Source organism: Phascolarctos cinereus, unplaced genomic scaffold, assembly GCF_003287225.1.
Source record: "Phascolarctos cinereus isolate Bilbo 61053 unplaced genomic scaffold, phaCin_HiC Scaffold_5;HRSCAF=322, whole genome shotgun sequence".
Classification (NCBI taxonomy): Eukaryota; Metazoa; Chordata; class Mammalia; order Diprotodontia; family Phascolarctidae; genus Phascolarctos; species Phascolarctos cinereus.
In genome coordinates, this window is record NW_027555958.1 from 198,815,781 (window position 1) to 198,837,728 (window position 21,948).

At 36.7% G+C, this 21,948-nt stretch overlaps 1 protein-coding gene across 1 annotated transcript in view; it reads left to right on the forward strand.

The window, feature by feature from the left end:
- Positions 1–229: 229 nt before the first annotated feature.
- The window catches only part of COL9A1 (collagen type IX alpha 1 chain), a 117,224-nt gene continuing 95,505 nt past the window's right edge, over positions 230–21,948 (forward strand). Inside the window, exons 1-5 of the mRNA XM_078156772.1 lie at positions 230–243; positions 599–672; positions 2,312–2,389; positions 2,533–2,665; positions 12,264–12,660. Of these exons, the coding sequence (XP_078012898.1) occupies positions 230–243; positions 599–672; positions 2,312–2,389; positions 2,533–2,665; positions 12,264–12,660 (696 nt within the window). The remainder of the gene's footprint in view (positions 244–598; positions 673–2,311; positions 2,390–2,532; positions 2,666–12,263; positions 12,661–21,948) is intronic.

Genomic DNA, 21,948 nt, shown 5'->3' on the forward strand with positions numbered 1-21,948 from the left:
AAGCAAACTATTCTCCACCCCCTTTTCCTTCCTCAGGATTAAAGTGCCACCAGTTGCTTCTAGTTCACTCCTTTTTCTTTCAGCCCTTGTAAGGGCAAGAAGAGCCCCTATAGCATCCTGGACTTCTCAATCCTGGAGTGGCATTCAAGGGGTACTAGGATAACCCAGATCCCGCTGTAGCCCCCTTCTAAGGGGGGCAGTTGGCAGAAGAAGGAAAACAACTAGAAAAATGGAGGGCAGTTGGTAAGAATAGGGAAAACATTGGTGCTTCTTGGACTGGGCACATTTCAGAATTGAGATTCTATGCTCTTGACAATGAAATATGCAAGGGTGTGTGTGTGTGTGTGTGTGTGTGTGTGTGTGTGTGTGTGTGTGTGTGTGAACATGAGGTGATAAATTCAGTAAAGTCACAAATATGAAGTTCACTATGAAGTTCCAAAGTAACAATGAAATGAATAAACTATAATGGAATTGGATTTATTTCCTCTGCTAGGCAACAGCCTCCCCCCCACCAATTTCATCAAACATGTCTTTAAGTCCCAAGCCTATGAGAGAATTCTGTTTAAGTCTCCTCCCTTCCCCCACTTCTCTTTTACAGGAAAATTCAATTTTTCTTCTTCATATGTTGTTTCCTGGGACCTTGGGTATCTGCAACTGTCCAGCGTTACCGAAGTAAGTGCTTTCATTCTTCTGGCAGGTATGGGAAATAGGGGATTAGAATGGATGCAGAAAACATGTTGTTCAAGATATTACTTATACCTTTCATCTAGTTGGGAGTGAGTGAAGAAGGATGGAGATGATAAAAATAACAGCTGACTTTATACAGTGGTTTAAGGTTTGCAAATCCCTTTAGATTCATTATCTCAGTTGATCCTGTGAGGAAAGTGCAATAGTTTCTTTAATCCTCATTTTGCAGATGAAGAAACAGACTGAAAAAGGATAAATTACATGGAGAGCACAGTTAGTGAGTGATTGGGGCAGAATTCAAAGCCTGATTTTCCTGATGCTGAGTCTAGGACTCTAAGCACTATATGAGGCTGCCTCCCTTATTTGAGGAATGAGAGACAGTGGTCTCCTTCACAACTTTCCCTTGTGATCCTGCTTTGAGGGTGAGTGGGTGCCAGGTGGTTGATTCTCTTTTAATCATGCTGGGTTTAGACCTGAAACCCTGGCTGTAATCACATTTTGCTGAAAGGTAAAGCAGCTACTTAGATGGACTGAGAGGGAGGCAAATGAAGAGAATATTCATTTAGACCTGCTTTGGAGCAGCCCTGATCCCTTATGGGTGACACATAGCTACTTAAGGAAAACAGAAAAGGGTTTGATGGAATGTGGACTTCTAGGAGTCCAGGGCATCCCTTACCGAAGCTTACACACAGTTGAATGCCCAGTTCAGGAAAGCCCAAAAACCTTTCAGCAGTTGAGAAAAATGGGTTTCATTCCCCTACCTTCTACTTTCAGTAGCTTTTAACTTGGATACCTGCTATACTTTCACACCCCATTTAGGTAAATGTTTAACTTTCCTGTTTGTCACTTTCAAGTAAGGCTGGTTTTCTTTCTTTTCCTCTGTCTTCCACATCTTATTACCACCTCTTTCCATGTTAAAGAGAGACCATTTAACTAGCAGATCCAGGTGTTTTAATCCCCCAGCATCAATCCATTAAAATATATGAATCCTCCAAATCAATAGAGGTGGTAAAATGTACTTGATCCCTTCCTTAATGTCATTGTGGGAAAAGGAAATTCTAAAAGAAGGTGAGGCTGCAAAGGATTTCACCATCCGGGAGCTACTTGAATTGGCCTTGGGCCATTTGGTGGTTTTCTTAAAATTTCTAAAATTTCGTTGACTTAATGAAAGGACCTTTTTAAAAAATCTAAACCACCAGAAGGTTTCCACCAGGCTCCTGACACTGTACCATTCAGTAGATATTAGTGTAGCTGTGCTTCAAAATGAATGAATGAATGAAAAAAAAATTTATTAAGGCCTTTCTACATGCCAAGTACTGTGCTTAGCAAAGTTATTTAAGAAACCCACTCCCTTTCATTCCCTCACCTTTTCCAGGGTAAGAGTAAATGGAGAATTTGCAAATTAGAATCATTCCATCTTATGTTGAAAAAAAATCTAATTTGGTTAACTCTTTGGTTAGAAGAAGTCAATCAGATCAACCTCTTGTCCAAATCTCTGTTACAACATTCAATTATTATAAACAACTTTCGGTTAAGGAATTTGATTGTAAATTATTAGCTCTTAATCATGATGCAGATTCATTTGTAGATGATGAATTAGAACAGTCATCTTTCTTTCCTGCAGGGTTTCCCATCTCCTTGACTCCTAATCCTGAGAATGACCTTTGTCCACCAGTCAGGATTGGCCAGGATGATTTACCAGGCAAGTGAACATCAATCTTACTGGAAATATTGACACTGGTTTTCTAGAATTTATTTACCTGCATTTCTGGTTCATGAAAGTGATGGAACAGAATAAAATGAATCTGACTAATAATCTTTTCTTTCTTTCTTTCTTTTCTATAGGATTTGACTTAATTTCTCAGTTCCAGGTAGATAAAGCAGCATCTAGAGGAGCTATCCAGAAGGTTACAGGCTCAACATCATTACAAGTGGCTTATAAATTGGGAAATAATGTAGACTTCAGGATCCCAACCAGGTAACATTTATATCTATTCTGTTTGTAGTATTTTGCTTTTCATCTGTACCAAACTACATACTCTTAGCTGGATTGGACAACTTCAAAAGTTACCACTCCTTATAATATTTTATATTTCTGTATACTACTACTACTATAATTGAATGCAGAAGGAGATCTGCCTGTTTTTAATTTCTTTCCTTCTTTAGGCAATAAATATGCTTATTTCTATGTAAAATCTACATATCGATTTGTGTGGTTATCCATCCATAAATCTATGGCTATGTTAATGTATGTGGTTATTTTGTATTTGAATCTGTGTATGTATAGCTCCTCTTTGTTTTCAGAATGTATATCATTACTTTCCTTTCCAGGGAAAAAAAAATCAGTGAGGCTATTATAGAATCAGTACAGGAAGTCTGCTTATTCCCTTGAGCTCTGTTATTCTATAATTTTGTCTGGTTTTCACTGAAAGGACCCACTGTGCAGAATGCTGGAGATTAAGCATTCATTCAACTAAGCGCCACTGAGTGGATAGAAGGGGTTACAGAGGTGCTGTTCAAACAGCCTAGTGCTGAAACACAGCACTCTTCTTGTCCTTTTACAAGTCCCTGTAACTGCGAGTGAACAGAAGCAACTAGGACAACATTAACAATAGCAGCAGTAATGAAAAATAATTCTTCATTAGAATAAGGACCTCTTTACCTAGAAGCAGGCTTTTTATCTTTTGAATTATTTGTAACAGACGTGCTCTTGTGTATCTGTTAGTTGTTGATAGTACCATTGTTATAAAATGAGTTTCCAATTGTTAGTGATTTGGGCTTGTTCTAAAATTACCTAACGTTTGATGTATCATTTCAGTTTTAAAATGAAGTATAGGTTTTGTCATGTTTTAACTACGATCTATAATTTAGATTCATGTGGTAGCTTAATGTGCAAAGAATTTTTGTTAGATATGATAGAAACTTTGTAGCCAGCTGAAGAACACTGTGGAAGCTCATTGTATGTTAATTGTAATAATTTTGGAAAATTTAAATTTCTGGTGCTGGTTTGCTTTTTATCTTCATATTTTTTAACCTATCAGTTTATAGGATAAAATTTTTTATGTCTGGAAAAATGGAAATTTAAAGGCATCATGATAAATACATCAACAGAATTTTTCTGTTTCCTTCATCTTTATTTTCAAATATGCAAGTGATTACTTTAGGCTAATATAAACCTTTTAAGACCTCTTCTATTTTTTTATCTCTTCCCAATGAAATGATTTGCGCTAAAATTACCACCAGTTATTAGTGGTGACTGGTTTTCCAGCTTGGTAATTAAAGAATTGATGTATACATTAACTGTGAGTTTAAGGCTGCACCAGTTTGCCCTGTCTATAGCCCTGTTCACCAGTCAAACACCCAGGTTCATTGTTAAGCAATTTTTATGGGCTGCAATACATGTGCTAGATTTTCTTTCCCCAAACCCAACCTCCTAAATACCCTCCCTCTATTGTCAGTCTGTTAAAAAAAAATACATGGGTAGGGTAGATTTGGTATGGGAATATAAAGATCAGATTAGGAGAGAATTGTTTATAGAACACAAGAAAAATAATAAGAAAAAAATGTTCAAGAATATTTTCTGAATCTACATAAGGAAAAAAGGGAAAAAATTCTAAAAAAACCTTTCTACTAATAACATTCTTTCCCTAATCCTATTCCAGATCCATGGGGTAAGGGATCTTGGGGTTGGATAACACTCATATATTCTATTCAATTTGCTTTCAAGGTCAAGTTGACTTCTACAGCTCTAGAAAGAGACAACTCTGGTCATACAGAGAATGTTTGGTCTCTTCAAAGGCAGCTTCTGTGCTATAGAATATTAGGCTAATGGAGCCATATTAGCACTATAATATCTGATATTTCTTATAGCACTTTATGGTTTACAAAGTGCTTTTTTCACAACAACCTTATAGCCTAGTAGTTTAAATAGATTTTTTAGTAGTTTGAATATTATGGTTAACATTTTACTTATGAGGAGACTCGAGGCCAGGGAAGTTAAGTGACTTTCTTACAGTCATACATGTAGGAGGTGGCAGAGCCAGCATGCAAAAAGAGATCTTTGGACTTCAAGTTCACTGTTCAAAGAAAGAGACAGTAGAAGTCACTTTGTGAGAGTGCAGGAAAGAAATTGTGGCCTAAGGTTTTAATGGTGACTGTAGTACTTTCCTCGTCTTCTCTTTCCAGCTTTCAACTATGTGCTAAGAAAGAACATGTCTAAGAGGCTAATTCATCATTTTCTATGTATAATTTATTTCTAGTAAAGCATTTCAATTCTCTCACTTTCCATGACAATTAAATTAATTTTTTTTATATGAACTCAACTTCTTTGCTAGCTAAGATCATCAACAGATGTGTCAAGGATAAAGGACTTTTTTTTTGCTTAAATACCAATGGTTCTTATTCTAAGTAATTTGGTGCAGATGGTAACATAATAAAAAAATCGTTATGGAATGAAATGCTTTTAAATTCTGAATGCTGTCAAATTTACTTATTTATTTGGACAGCATCTTTGCAATAATGTAATCTAAGAAGTTTCCCTAAATCGGTGAGATTGAATGCTATTATATTTATTCAGGCATAATTTGGTAATGCTTATCTTTTTATATGATCTGTATGATTTAACATAGTCTTTCAGCAACATAAATATTACAAATTTTTTTCCATTTTTTATATTAAAAGTAATGGAAAAAATGTTTGCTCTAGTGTCAGAGGACGTAGATTCAGATTCTGCCTCTGGTGCTACTACCATTGTGACTATAAGAAAGTCACTTAAATCTTCTTTCTTTATGATGTGGAAGGGTTGGCCTACATGATCTTCAAATACCCTTTCAGCTCCAAATGTGTGGTCCTATGCATAAGTGTGGCAAAGTGGAAAGCACAGTGAGCTTGAGAACCTGGATTCAAATTCCCAAAGTCCCAGCTCTAAATCTATGATCACATTTTTATCATCTATCTTAATTATTTAAGTATTAATTATTAATTATTTCCCACAACAACAATGTGTCAGATACTACACTAAGTGCTGGGAAATAAAGTACAAACAAAGAGACAGATACTCTTGACCATCAAAGAACTTCCATTCTATACAGGAAGACAAGACGTGAAAAAAGGAAGCCTAAAAGGAGAGGAAAGGAACGAAGGTATCTAGCACAGGGAACATGATGCAGGAGTCCAGATAGCAGCTTGGTGGGAAATTAATTATTAATATAATAAGTATTAATTATTAATTAATTATTAAGTATTAAATTTGATCATACTGACTAATGGCCAGATATACTTTGTTTTTCGTGTAATAGGTGTATTCTTGAAAAGTAGTGTTTTCTAATTGTTCAATGTGGCCAATTTGGAGAGATATTGAAAATCTTTTTTTTTTAATTCTCCATCTTCAGTTTTCTAACACATTGGCTTTATAGCCTCATAGGGTTTAGAGCAGGAAGGAAACTTATATTTTTATCATGTAAAAATTTCCTACTTACTTTCAAGCACATCAATAAGCATATTGTAGATATTTAATAGATGTTTCTGGAATTGAAGCATAGTCTGGATCAAGATGTGCAACATGATAGTATTAATGAAACACAAGTGGCAGAGTGGATAGGAATGCCCTATAACAGTGGAGTCATAGGCCAGGACCCTCCTTTCCCTCCAAAAAAGAAATAAAAATAATGAAATATACACAGAGAAACTTATATTTAATCATATTTTCTTAAATGAGGTTTGCTTTTAGACTTTTCCCTCTCTTTTCTTCATTTTAGTCATTTGCTATGTTGAATTATTGGAAAAGATACTTGGTCTTGGTGATTTTTTCTCCTTCTCAAGTGATTCAATAGCCAAAAATTGTTCAGTGAGTCCAGGGTGAAGCTATTCCTTAGCTGACCTCATCAGAGTCAGAGTCCTTGTAACACATTCAATCAGTCAAACAAGTTAAGTAGCTCTTCCATCTTGATAATAGTGAAGTTGGAAAATTAGGAAAGGCGATAGAGGTCATTGGTTGCAGTTCCACGTTTGCAGAGCCCTCATATTTAAACCTTAGTTATGGGGAAGGAGAGACAGCTTCTACAAAGTGGAGGTAACAGCAGTGGATCTTACTGACTAATGGCCAGATATACTTTATTTTTCGTGTAATAGGTATATTCCTGAAAAGTAGTGTTTTCTAATTGACCAATGTGGCCAATTTGGAGAGATATTGAAAATCTTTTTTTTTAAATTCTCCATCTTCAGTTTTCTAACACATTGGCTTTATAGCCTCATAGGATTTAGAGCAGGAAGGAAACTTAGGGATCATGTAATAAAGCCAGAGGTGGGCTGGTGGTAAATGTTTAATTACCAGCTTTCCAGAAAAAAACAAACCAGGATGTACCCATGACCCACTTTGAAATTTGATCTACATTATTAACATTTTCTTTACCATTTCCGAAGTCCAGAAATCAACAAAGCAATAAATCAAGCCTTGATTTGTAGCATCTGAAATTTCCAACATGTAAATGCTCACATTAAAAATTTAACAATCAGCTCTCAGGTTCAAAGTGGCTCTAGCACATCCCTGAAAACTTCTTCATTTTATAGATGAAATTGAGGCCGATTGCTATGAGAGGAGGAGACTTGCCTCTCAAGATGATACAGATATTAAGTAGCACATCCAGAATTCGTACCCATCTTCTGAGTCAGTCAGTCAATCAATGAGCATTTATTAAGTGGTTACTATATGCTAGGCAGCTAGGTAATACAGTAGATAGAATGTTGGGCCTGGAGCCAGAAAGACCTGAGTTCAAATCCAACTTCAGAAACTTACTATCTGTGTGACCCTGAACAAATCACTTAACTCTGTTTGTCTCTGTTTCCTCATCTGTAAAATGAGCTGGAGAAAGAAATGGCAAACCACTCTAGCATTCTTGCCAAGAAAACCCCAGTGGAACATGACTGAACAACAATAACAACAATGTGTCAGATACTGTGCTAAGTGCTGGGAAATAAAGTGCAAACAAAGAGACAGATACTCTTGGCCATCCAAGAACTTCCATTCTATAGGGGAAGACAAGACATGAAAAAAGGAAGCCTAAAAGGAGGGGAAGGGAATGAAGGTATCCAGCACAGGGAGCATGATGCAGGAGTCCAGATACCAGCTTGGTGGGAAATGAAGAGACAACTGAATTGAGTGTGCTCCTTACATGGAGGTTCTGGGGGGGCAGTCTCTCTCTCTCTCTCTCTCTCTCTCTCTCTCTCTCTCTCTCTCTCTCTCTGTCTCTGTCTCTGTCTCTGTCTTTCTCTCTCTCTCTCTCTCTCTCTCTCTCTCTCTCTGCCTCTATATAGTATATATCTATTTCTCTTTTCGTGATCATCAGCTCTCTATCAAGTGGTATATCACTTTATCACTTAAATATACAACTGTGGTGTTAAAGAAAAGGATCCTCTAGAGGGGTGTGTGTGTGTGTGTGTGTGTGTGTGTGTGTGTGTGTGTGTGTGTGTGTGTGTGTTTGTGTGTGTGAAGTAGTTAGGTACCCTTCCACATGGCCCATCCTAAATGATTTCTGGCTTTACTTCCAGGACTATTCCTAGCCTGAGAACTTTCTTTACTAGAAGCCTGCCATCTCACCTAGTAGCCTTAGAGTCTTTCTCGGAACATTCACCACCAATGCAATATTGCTTAAGGGAAGAGAAAGAAGACAGATTTATCAGCTCAGCTTTCTCAGCTAATTGCCATAGCAACATCTCCATTAATATTATTCGTATTTGAATGGGAAGGAAACAGATTCTTTCAGCAACATGTACAAAGGCACAAGATTTAGGGGTGGGATTACTCATCCTTCTTATAATCCTACTTATAATCTAAAGGTAGCTAAGTGGTGTAGTGGATAGAGTGCTGGACCTGGAATAAGGAAGTTTTTGTTGTTGTTCAGGTGTTTTAGTTGTGTCCAACTCTTCATGACACCATTTGAAGTTTTCTTGGAAAAGATATTGGAGTGGTTTGCCATTCTTCAGCTCATTTTATAGATGAGGACATGCCCAGGGTCACCCAGCTAGAAAGTGTCTGAGGCCAGATTTTAAATCAGGAAGGGGAGTCTTCCTGGCTCCAGGACTGTATCTACTGTTCACCTAGCTGCCCTGGAGTAAGGAAGACATGAATTCAAATCCTTCCTCAGACACTTACTAGCTGGGTGACCTTGGGCAAGTCACTTAACAACTCTTTGTCTCAGTTTCCTCATCTGTAAAATGGGGATAATAATTGCACCTACCTCCCAGGGTTGTTGTGGTTATAAAATGAAGTAATATTTATAAAGCATGTTATAAATCTTGAAGTGTGCCACATAAATGCTAAACTTTATGATTTTCTGAAACAGTAAACTATACATCTCAATATCAACTGACAAATACTTTAATTAAAACAAACAAAAAAAGAAAACAGCCAGAATAAAAAAAATTTAGAATAAAGGTTTTATTCTTCTTTGGCTTCAAAATGTGTTTTGAAAATGTACAGGATAAATGATGTGAAACAGAGAGTAAGAGCTCAGTGAGCGATTAAGTGGAATTGAAAAGTATTCTGCAATAAGAAGAATAGTAGTAAACATCAGTAACTAGTTTCTAAGTATATGGATAAAAAGATAAATACAACACTAGGAATAAGAATCCAAAAATATTATAGAAAATGATTGCTATAAGAGGAACCATGGTGGAAGCACAATAGTCCAACAATAATCCCAGAAGAAGGTCAAGTGTTCTGTTATTTGCTAAACCCTACAAAGCATCAGAGGATTTACTGGAAATTATTGTCCTACTTCGCTGAACCATATGAAAATGAAGGTATGAAAAAATAAATCAGTCGTTCTGGCAAGGTAGCTAAAACTTTTCTATCTTTTGCTTTGAATTCTCTTGGTATGAGTTCAAATTTTGCTTCTGACTTACTATTTTTGTGACCGTGGACAAATCATTGAAATTCCCTATGGCATCAGTTTCCTTATCTCTAAAATGAGGGATTAGACTAGATGGTCTCTGAGATCTTTTTCAGCTTTAAAGCTGTCTTTTCTATGTTAGCCTATCCCTTACATGTTCCTTTAGAATTATTATTTTTTTTACCTGATTTGGCAGTGAACTGATAGGAAGAGGGAAGGCTTGCCTCAACATTCTGGTCCCCAGTGGTGGCTGCAAAAAAGCCATGTGACTGAGTACAAGTAAGAAGTCATCATAGCGTGACTATGAACTAGTAGATTCAAACTGTAAACTAAATTTTCCTATGACCTTGGGCAAGTCACTTTACAACTCTTGGTTTCAGTTTCCTCACTTGTAAAACAGGATTTGACTATGTCTTCTAAGGTCTCTTCTTACATCCTATGATAAAAAATTCCAGAAGAAGGCTGGGTCATTTTGTCAACTTAAGTGATTAAGGTGGATAGCCTATGAAACTAGGAAATTGACAGAAATTCATAAAGATTTCTAGAACAGAAGCTTTCTGTTTTCACAATAGATGATTGTAATGTACTGAGTTGATAAGGCCCAATTCATTATAAGTTCTTACTATATTTTTTCAGTAACTGAAATATTATTACAACAAATCAAATGTTTATTTTCTCACGTAATTCCCTCTCCTTTGTTCCTGATACTTTCACTTGAAAAATGGATCATTAGAGAAGGGGGAGGGCAAGAGGAGGTCATTTGAGTCTGAACTCTGGACCGTGTTCAAAACTTAGCAATGATCATTGATCTTTGAGATTTGCTGAAGGGCAGTAGCACATCCCTCAATTATACAGTGGACAATAACAGAGTTAATTGCAATCTAGTTCTCCTAAGATTTCTTGTTCCTTAGTCTTTCTTTGATGCTTAGAGAAAGAAGGACAGTCTCTTAGAGGAAGAGCGATAGTAATACCATTTCACAAAATCACAGAGTACCTAAGCTGGAAGAGATTTCAGAAAGCATCTAGTTCAAGCCAAATCAGAACAAGAATTACTCACTTTCATCACATACCTGTGGAAGTCATTCAGTCTTTGTACTTCTAATGAGGGACAACTGACCACCTTCAGCCCATTTCATTTTTGGCCTGTCATTACTGACAGATTAGTAAGAAATTTGGAATTTCCTTTCGCTTTAAGTTCAAGTTTGAGCAGCTTTGATTTAGTAGAAGAGTCATCAGGAAGCTGGTGTAGCCCTAGGTGACTATGTGTTTTCCCATAGGATTAAGAGTGTGGTATGGGGTGCTTCTCCAGCACAAGAGAAATTGAACAGAGTATGTGTATGGGTAGTAATGAGGACAGATAAAGAGTGGGAAAATGAGATGCAGTTGTGGAGAGATAGAGAGTGAATGCTGATTCACCCTTGCCTCTCACACTCACTACTTTTACCAACAGGCCCTTTACTACTTGGATCCCTTCTCTGGCTCAGACAGTAGTAACTTATTTAACCCTTTATCTGCTATGACAAGGACAAAGCACAATCCTAAGAAAGAACTGGAAGCAGAACAAATGTACTTTTGCAAAACAGAAACAAAATCCAAAATGAGGGCTGGGATTTGCAAGGGATAAATGTTTTATTAATTTTTCTGCTCCAAGAGTAAATGTATAAGAAAGCTGGGGACATGGTGACATGAAGATTATATATAGTTTTCCCTTCCATATTGGGACTTTCCCCATCATTGTTTCCATATATCGTGGGTGGGCATAAGAAATTAAATGGAAATTTTTTGGGAGTTTTGTGGAAGCAGCAGACAACATGCGAATGCCAGTAGATGACACAGAAAAGGTTTAGAAACTCAGAAATGCATGAAATATATTATTGTATAATATCAACATTTAAAATCTTTTGATGCCATAATAATTCAGACTTCTTCTCTGGTATGAAGGGAGGGCCAAAAAATTTTTATGTGGGTTTTCTAGATTGTGGAGGCACCACACCCCTCACCCCTGTAATACAGAAGGGATAACTATATAACTATATATATATAAAACTACATATATATATATATACACACATACATACATATAACATATATACATACCTGTATGTATATACACACATGTATATATGTATATATATATATTTTATATATATATAATCTAAGTAAATCTGAAAATGTACAATTACTTTGAAATTATTAGTATCTTGAAATTATTTAATATATATTCATCTGATTAAAATTTTGATGGTTTTTCCTAATGGATCAGCTTTCCTAAACTAGTGGAAGTGATTTGAATTCTTAATTATTTCTCAGTAGCAGGGCCTAAAGTTGCTGAGAACTTTGTAGAAGTATATAGTCTGGTCCCTGGTACAGAGACTGAATAACAGTAGCTCTTTGGCTAGAATAAATGGTGACATTGTTGGGATTCTTGAGGTTGGAAACACCTAGCCATCCTTGGCTAGGAGAGTGGTGGCTTTTACATGTTCTCCAAAACTGAGTATTAAAATAGAAGCATGCTTGGGTCTCTGGGAAGACCTTTATTGAATGTTATGAAAGGCCAAATAGTGAAGGGTAAGATTCTCAAACTACAGTCTTTCTTTAAGCCTGGAATTTGGGGAATTACTGAAAACCTAAAAAGGAATTATGGAACTCAAAGTAAGATTCATGTTTACTTTTTTTGGTTCCACCCAGAAATTTGTATCCCAATGGACTACCAGAAGAATACTCCTTTTTAACAACTTTTCGGATGACTGGAAGCACTGTGAAAAAGAACTGGAGCATCTGGCAGATACAAGATTCCTTGGGGAAAGAGCAAGTTGGCATGAAGGTTAATGGCCAAACTCAGTCTCTTTCATTTTCTTATAAAGGCGTGGATGGCAGCCTCCAAACTGCAGCTTTTTCAAATACTCCTATTTTATTCGATTCTCAATGGCATAAAATTATGATTGGTGTGGAAAGGAGAAGTGTCACCCTCTTTATTGACTGCAAAAAGATTGAATCCTTACCCATAAAGCCAAGGGGCAAGATTGATGTGGATGGTTTTGCTGTTCTAGGAAAGCTCACAGATAATCCTCAGGTTTCTGTTCCGGTGAGTACAAAAATCATACATTTGAGAATGTTAAAAAAATTAGTTTGACAAAAGTATTCTCCAAATATCTTTGGCAAATATGCATTTTTGTATGTGTGTGCCTGTCTCTGTTGCCTTAGCTAATTAACATTTTTTTCTTTCAAGTTTCCGAAATACAACATATTTGCTCACTCATTCATTTATTCATTTTTTCATGAATGCATGCACTTATTCACCAGGAAAGCATCATGGTATGATGGAAAAAAGCTCTGGACTAAAAGTCAGAGAAGTTGGGATTGCATATGTCCTATACGTCTGACTACTTTGGTAATATTCTGAGTAAATATCTAGGATTCGATTTACTCATCTGTAAAATGGATGAATGAAATGAGTGAAAAGCATTATCAAGCTCTAAATATACAGCCAAGCATGGGGCTAAACTCTGTTGGTATGAATACAAAAAGGAGACAGTTGTTGTCCTCATGGAGCTTATATTCTGTTGGAGTAAACAACACACAAAAGGGAGCAGGGGCCGTGGAAGATAGTTCTAGTCTTGGAAGTCCCAAAGATGGTGAGTCAAACAATAGAGAAGACCATCAATATAGCCTTTCCAAAGCCTATGGTAGTGATGATTTGTAGTTTTCTCAGGAAAATGTAGAAAGGTGGGGGAGGTGGCAGGTAGAAAATGTCAGAGTGAAGATGAGTCCTTGGTGTGTGGAGTTATAGGGCTTAGCTCCTCCCAAAAGGTTGGATTGCACGATCTCTAAAGTTTCTTCTAGATCTAATATCTTCTGGCTTTTATAACAGTTTATGCAATGCCTGCCCTAGATATGACAATATGGTGTGGACTATCAACCTTCAGCTCTAATTCTTCTTTTTATATGAAGTCTTCTCTAACTTCTGCTGCCTTCACTGAATGCGAACTTATCTAAACTCCATTTTCTTCTTTTTTTTTTTTCTTTTTGCTAGGCAATCGGGGTTAAGTGACTTTGCCCAGGGTCACACAGCTAGTAAGTGTCATGTATTGTGTGTCTTAGACCAAATTTGAACTCAGGTCCTCCTGACTCCAAGGCTGGAGCTCTATCCACTGTGTCACCTAGCTGCCCCAACTCCAGCAACATTTTATAGTTTGTATCCATACCCAAATGAAGAAATAGAACCTGGCCAAGAGGAGACAGCAATCTAGTTGGGGAGATACTATATACATCATTTTTTTAAGTGAAAAGCTTTCATAAATGAATATTTATTGAGCAAGTATAGAAAGATGAAGTGCAACATTCAAAATCAGAGACACACTGGCCACCCCTACCACCCTGATTCCTTGGGAGATCAAATTTCAAGTTTCAAGTCATTGCCAGAAAATATTCTTCCTACCAAGTTAATTTCTGGATGTGGCATATCTGGTGGATGAGTAGCTCCTCAACTTTCTAGACACAGTATCTTGTCTGCTTGAGTCAGTTCACTGCTAGGCTAAGTCAAGCAGGTCTTGAATAGGACAAATCTAAGGTCTTGTAAAAAGAATCACTAGGCTATATGGGAAAGGCTGAAGAAGGCAGTAATTAGAGATGGTATCATAGAATCACATGATTTCAGGCCTGGCAGAAAAGATGCAGTATGTAATATTTTGAAAAATTAGATCTTGCACGAAATGGAAAATCTTCAGTTTGTTTATTGATAAAATGGAGGAGTTAGACTAGGGGATCTTTAATGTCCTTTCCAACCCTAAATCTATAATCCTAGGATCTTAAGGTGACAAAAGGATTTTTAACAATATTTGACTCAGGAGATTTGTGGTCATAAAAGTGAAATAATAATAACTACTAAATAGCTTCTACCTAAATGACCATGTAATGCCACTATTTTAATCCCCAATGAACTTAGACTGAATAGCACCAATCTCTTAAGAAGATATTTCAGAATTCTTTTTTAAAAGCAGGAGTGTTTTTTTTTTAAAGCTAGGATGTGTGAATTAATGATTGGGTCACTTATGTCAATCTACATTTGAACTATAAAGTTGAATGCCAAAACACAAAACTCATACTCCTGGAATCAGTTGGTGTGATACAGAGATTCTGAAATGCCTTCTCTGAGCCTCTATAAAGAAAAGAAGTTATCTGGAGCTGTAGTAATGGAACTGTTCAAATAGCTTGTTTTCCAAGAATTATGATGAGTGTGAAGGATAGTGTGAAATATCTATGTTCTGTGATGGACAGGATGCAATTTGTAGCTGCCACATTTCTGCTCTGGCTTGTAGACACTTGAGAAAGCATTTCCTCAACTAATGAATTATTACACCTCAAATAGAGAGGTTAGAAATCTGATGGCAGCCAGCCCTGTGGCACCTTGCTATTTCTGCTGGCAAGATCCCCCGCCACAGGCTTTCTAGACTTGCTATTGCACAACAGAGTCAAATGCATACTCCCACAATTACAAAGTTCAGTCTGGACTATAGCACACAAGACAGTATTTGATCTTTTGAGCTTGATGGATTTCAGTCAGTCAGTGAAAAAGTACTTATTGATAAGCTAGAATGTGCTCAGCAAGTATTAGCCACTGTAAGGATACACAAGGAATTAAAAGACATAGTCCATGCTCTCTGGCACTTAGCACAGTTCCTGGTACATAGTAGGTGCTTAATAAATGTTCATTGAATGAATGAATCAAAGAATTTCCAAGATAGTTGGAGAGATAATACCAACACATACAAAGCAATTGGGGGGCAAGACAAGATATGATTTATTCAAAAATAAAGTTATTAATGTAATATTATCATTATGGGGTGAGATAGGCCAGTTAGAGGGCAGTTGAAATGTTTGGTCCATGAAATAATGAGATCCCTGGATTACTATAGTGACAGTGGAGATGGAAAAGAAGGGTCATATATGAGAGACTTTCTAGAGGAAATATCAATAGGACATAGAAATCTACTGGATATGGGAAATCAGTTGGATGGAAAAATAATAAAAGACTCCAAGTTTTCATGTTTTGTCATCAGAAGCGGTGGTGGTACCATTGAAGGAACAGGAAAGTTAGAAGGAAGAACTGGTTTTTATGGGGAAATGATATTGTAGGTTTTAAAAACATTAAGTTTGAAGTAATATTGACATTATTGAAAGTATTATAATATATATATATATATATCACACATAGATAATGCATATTATATGCAATGAACTTTGCTTGATGCTGTGGGAAAGAGAAAGATAAATAAGAATCTCTATCCTCAAAGATCTTATCATCTCTTACGGGTGGTAAAATACGTACACTAATATTACATAAATAAGAAGTTGTTAATTATATAACACAAGTAGGAACAAAGTGCTATATGATCAAATGAGATAGAGTGACATCAATTGACTAGGGGAAATGAAAAGGGAACAAGGCATTTGAGTTGGGCCTTGAAGAATGGGTTGGATTTCAATTAGCAGAGATGGGGCAGGAGGTTGGATTATATTCTGTGGTTTTGTTCTTGTTGTTAAGTCATTTCAGTCATGTCTGACTCTTTTTGACCCCATTTGGTATTTTCTTGGCAAAGATACTGGAGTGGTTTGCCATTTTATTCTCCAGATTTAATAGATGAGGAACTGAGGCAAATAGGATTAAGTGACTTGTCCAAGGTCACACAGCTAGTAAGTATCCAAATCTGGATTTGAACTCGGGTCTTCCTGACTCTATCCACTATACCACCTAGCTGCCTTATACTCTATCATACAGACTATAAAATGTTGCTGGAGTTTAGATGAGTTGGCATTCAGTGAGGGCAGCAGGAAAAGTTGGAGAAGACTTCATGGAAAAAGGAGAATTAGATGGGGCAGCTAAAGGGAGCAGTGGATAGAGTACCGGCTCTGGATTCAGGAGACCTGACTTCAAATCCGGCCTCAGACTGCCACATAACACTTATGAGCTGTGTGACCCTGGGCAAGTAACTTAACCCCATTGCCTAACCAAAAAAAAAAAAAAGAAAAAAGAAAAAAGAAAAAGAAATAATAATGAAAAAGGAGAATTAGAGCTGGAGGTTGAGGGATTGTTAGCAGGGAAAGAAGGGAGGCACTGCAGGTAAGGGGAACAATATGAGTGTGGAAAAGAAGCAGGAAAGAGAATGGGGTGTCAGGGGATTAGCCTGAAGAGCAGAGGGTACATGCTAGAAATAACAGGAAATTAAGTTAGGTAGAATAAAACCATATTGTGGGGGACCTTAAAAACCAACTGGAGTTTAGACTTCAAGTAGAAAATAGAATAGTATTAGAGGTCTTTTTTTTTTTCTTGTAAGGGAAAAACATGAAAGTAACTGGTATTTCTATGAAAGTTCCCAGTTTGCATAGTGCTTCACAGATTCTGTCTCATATCATAGGTTCATAGACTTAGGGCTGGAGGGACCTTCGAAGGCATGAATCCAGCCCTCCTTCCATTTTGCAGAGGATGAAACTGAAGCACAGAGAAGTTAGCAGGGGCTCCTCACTTTAAGTATCTGAAGTGGAAATTTAATCCAGGTCCTTCTGACTCTAAATCCAGTGCCATGCTGCTTCTCAGTAATGTGATTTTCACAACATATCTATGTCGGAGGTAGTGCAATTGCCCTTGTTTAGCAATAAGGAAAGTGAGGCTGAGAGGGCTCTGTGACTTGTTCAAGGTCTCATAGCTCATAAATGTAGAGCCAGGACCTGCACCTGTGTTGTAATTAAAATCAATGTTTAAAGCAGCAGTGTGCAATATAGAAGGGATAGGGAGAATGTGGAGTGGAGAAGGCCAGCTGGAGGGCAGTTGCAATGATTGCATCGTGAGATAATGTGAGGCCTGGACTATGATGGTGACAATGGAAATGAGGAAGAAGGGTTGGATATGAGAGACTTTTTGGTGGAAAAATCAATGACATGGAAATTGAATGGATAAGGAAAATCATTTAGAGGGATGTCATTGATGACTTCAAGTTTTCATATTTCTGCATTTGAAACAATGGTTTTCCACTGACAAACAGGAAAGTTGGAAGGAAGACTTGGGGAAGTTCCATGGGGAGCTGACGTACTACGTTTTAGATATATTGAGTTTGAGGTGGCATTGAAATAACCAAACGGAAACATGAAAAATGAGAGTGAAACTTATGGGAAAAAGTAGATTGGAATTATAGATTTGGGAGGCTTCAGCATAGAAGTGGTAGTTGAAAATGGATGTGTTGTCCAAAGAAGGAAGTGTTGAGAAAAAAGAAAAAAAGGCCACATATTAAGCCTTTGGAAATTTCCCTCGTTAGTGGGTAAGAGGAGGAAAAGATGCATTCAAAAGATACAGTCAGAGAAATAGCAACTGAAGAGAAAGAACCAGAAGAGTATAGTGAAGGGAAGAAAGAGTTTCAGTGACCAGGTATTCTACAGTATTAAATACATCAGAGATATCCAGAAGAATGAGGAAAGAGAAAAGCTTATTGGATTTAGTAACAAGGAGGTCACTGGTGATTTCCAAGAAAGTAGTTTCAGTAGAATTTTAGCTCTAAACACAGAGTTTAACAGAAGTTCAGTCCAATTCAACAAGAGTTTGTCAAGAAGCCACTGTGTTCTTGGAGCTATGCTAGGTCCCAGAAAAAGAAAGTTAAGAAAAAAAAGAGTACATGCCCTTAATAAATTTATATTGTGTGTTTGTTCAGTGAACAATCACTATATTGCTGGAGACTAAAGAGAAGACTAGTGAAGCAGAAATGGAGGCAGCAGGCATAATACTCATTATTCCTTGTCAACATCTCTCAGATCCATCTTGTCCTGTCCAGTTACATTGATGCCATCAGACTTTAGCCCTTTGATATCTCTCACCCGAACTGTTGAAGCAGCTTCCTAATTGTTCTCCCTGCTTATAGTCTTTCCTTTTTCCAATATACTCTTTCTAAATTTTTAAAATTAACTTTTGGGGGACCGGATCTGATTTTATTGGCATAGGGAACTCCTGGTGAGGAAATTCCCTTTCCCAATACAGATCGACACCTTCTTTGCAAATGAGAGAATTGCTTGGGAGCATGAAGAGGTTAAGTGACTTACTCAGATTCACATAGCCAATATACATATACATATACATATACACATACACATACACATACACACACATATACGTATACATACACATATACATACAAACACATACACATATACACACACATATATACATATACATATATACATATACATATATATCTATCTATATCTATCTGTCTATCTATCTATCTATCTCTCTATCTACCTATCTATCTGAGACAGAACTTGAACTTATGCCTTTCTGATACCAAGACCAGTGTTAGCATCCACTATGCAATGCTGACTTTCCTCCAATATATTCTAAACAACAAAAAAAACCCCTTTAAAAATCAATGCTCTTTTTTACATTGATATATTTATTTTATTTTAAATAGTATTTTATTTTTTTCCAATTACACATAAATTTTTTACATTCATTTTCATTACATTTTAACATCCATTTTTTAAAAAACAATTTTGAGTTCCTAATTTTCTCCCTCCTTCCTTCGCCACCCTATCCCTAAGATGGCAAGCATTTTGATATAGGTTATCTGCATATTTCCAATCATGTAAAACATTTCCATATTAGCTATGTTAGGAAAGAAGAAGCAGACTAAAAGAAAAGAACCACAAAAAAAGAAAGTGAAAATCGTATGCTTCAGTCTGCATTCAGACCCATTAGATCTTATTCTGGATGTGGATAGCATTTCCTGTCATGAGTCCTATGGAATTGTCTTGGCTCATTGTGTTGCTGAGAAGAGCTAAGTCATTACACATGGTTTACATAGTTCATAGCAACACAATGTTGCTGATACCATGTAAAATATTCTCCTGGTTCTGCTCACTCGTGAATATTTTCTTTTTTCTTTTTTTTGTTTTTTGTTTTTGCTAGGCCATGGGGTTAAGTGACTTGCCCAGGGTCACCCAGCTAGTAGGTGTTATGTGACTGAGGCTGGATTTGAACTCAGGTCCTCCTGAATCCAGGGCTGATGATCTATCCACTGTGCCACTTAGCTACCGTTCTCTCATGGATATTTTCAATTATCCCTCTTCATACCCCCATCCCTTGAAGAACTCTTCGTTATAATAAAACAATACATTAACACCATCTGACAAAGTATATCTTATTTTGCATCTATTGTCCTTCACTTCTCTTGTGAGAGGAGTGAAGCACACTTCACCATGAATCCTCTTATGTTGCAATTAGTCACTGCATCTTCAGTCCATTGTTCCATAAGCAACAAAGAACCTTTCTAATACATAGCTCTGATCATGTTGTTCCCTTTTGCTTTTAGGATCAAACACAGATGCTGTAGCCTGACATTTATGCTCCTTCACAATCTGATTCTAATCTACCTTTCCAACCTTCGTTCAATCTTTTTCTCTTCATACATTCTGTGTTCCATCCAATTTGGACTAGTAGTTGTTTCGTTACCCTGTCTGCATTTTATAGAACAATCTCCATGCTTGGAACATACTTCCTATGTATCTACCAGATGAATCTGTAATATCTCATATTGATAGAGTCAGTGGGAATTTATTGAGTGCTTACTATGTACTAGGCATTGGACTGAGTGCACAGAAAACAAATATAAGCAGAAAGAAAGACATTCCCTACTTACATACTAATGGGGGAAAGACAACACACAAAAGGGAACTGAAAAGAGAAATAGGAGGGCAGGAGAGAAGGTAGCATGGGCTGGGTCAGGGGAAGAAAGGAAGAGAAAGTTCAGAGCATCAGAAGTGAAGCCTAGAGAGAATGAAGACATGGCTGGCCTCGCCATTTTCCTTTTTAATTGGAGGTTCAGGAAGGAAGTGGCCAATCATAAGAAACCACAGGTGTGGACTGAACTTCTAGTGTGAGAAGTCCAAAGGTGGAGTGAACACAGGGTGAGGAGGTTTTTGTGGCCCAGTGGCATGGTAAAGAAATACCAGAAAGTCAGAAGTCATTTTTGGCTATAGATAACATATAATACTAAATTGGTTTCATAAGGAGATGGATTTATAATTTTGAAACTAATTGGAGAAAAATAGACCCTTTTATAAATCAAATATCTGTAAGAAAGCATCTTCCTCCCCAAACACAATCAGATAGACATGTATCTAAAATCATACATATACAAATTCATATTTTAGCATACATCAAAATAGTAATCATATTAGTTATGTTTTGATTATGCTTTCCTACCAATTTCCTAAAAGTAAACATGTTTTCGAGAGAAAGGTAATATGTTTGTTTTATTAATTTTGATTTCGGTTGTGCTGCTGGGAATCTAGATCCATGTAGATTTAATTTTAAATTAAGTGAACTAATGTGACATAAATATAAAAATGTTTTTGTCTAGTTATTGCCTGTGTTTATGTGGCAAGCACATACTGGCCCAATATTTAACTAGCATAATAGATAGTAATAAAATAGGACCAGAAGAACAATAATTTCTAATATTTTGATTCTACCATTCAACCGGAATATGTTGACACGATTAAGACATAACTCAGTATTAAATCTGCTTTGCTCCTGGGTTCTGACAAGCTGGGTTCTCCAAAATTACTCACTAGGCACTTACGCTTTTTGATGAAGCAGTGTGGTACAATGTTGAAATCCTGTTTCTGTCGCCTCTAATAGTAATATCTCTGTGATTTTAGGTACATCACTTCTCTCTGGTGCTTAGTTCTTCCTCCTCCTCCTCCCTCTTCTTTTCCTTCTCTTTCTCCTCCTTAATTTATTTAACAAAAAGGGAATTGGACTGCTAAAGTCTCAGCCAGCTCTAAGCCTCCAATCCTATGACTCTTTCTGGGCCTCAGTTTCCTCATTTGTGAAACTGAAAGGTTGAATTAGTTGTCCTTCTAAGGTCTCTTCTAGCTCTAAATCTGTGAACCTATGATCTTGGGCAGGTCTCACATTCTGTGAACCCTACTTTCCATATTAGTAAAATGAAGAGGATCATAATACCTAACAGGACATACCTTACAGGATTGTTGTGAGAATCAAATGAGACCATGCATATGAAGATGCTTTGTGCTTATAAATCACTGTGCAAAGATTAATATAATCATATACTTTGAAGATTAAGATTTGGGGGCATTTCTTCAATCAGCTGAAGTTTAAAGTGATTAGCTATTTAAAAAATATATCTGTTTGTTAGCTTGTACTCATGTCAAGATTAAATAATGTCTTTGGTACCATTCTTATGAATGGAGAGGTTAATGCTCACTGATTTCCAAACATTCTGAGATCCATATGAGGTATGAATCATAATTCCCAGTCCATTCATTCTCATACATGGAGACAATAAATATGCAATACTCATAGGTT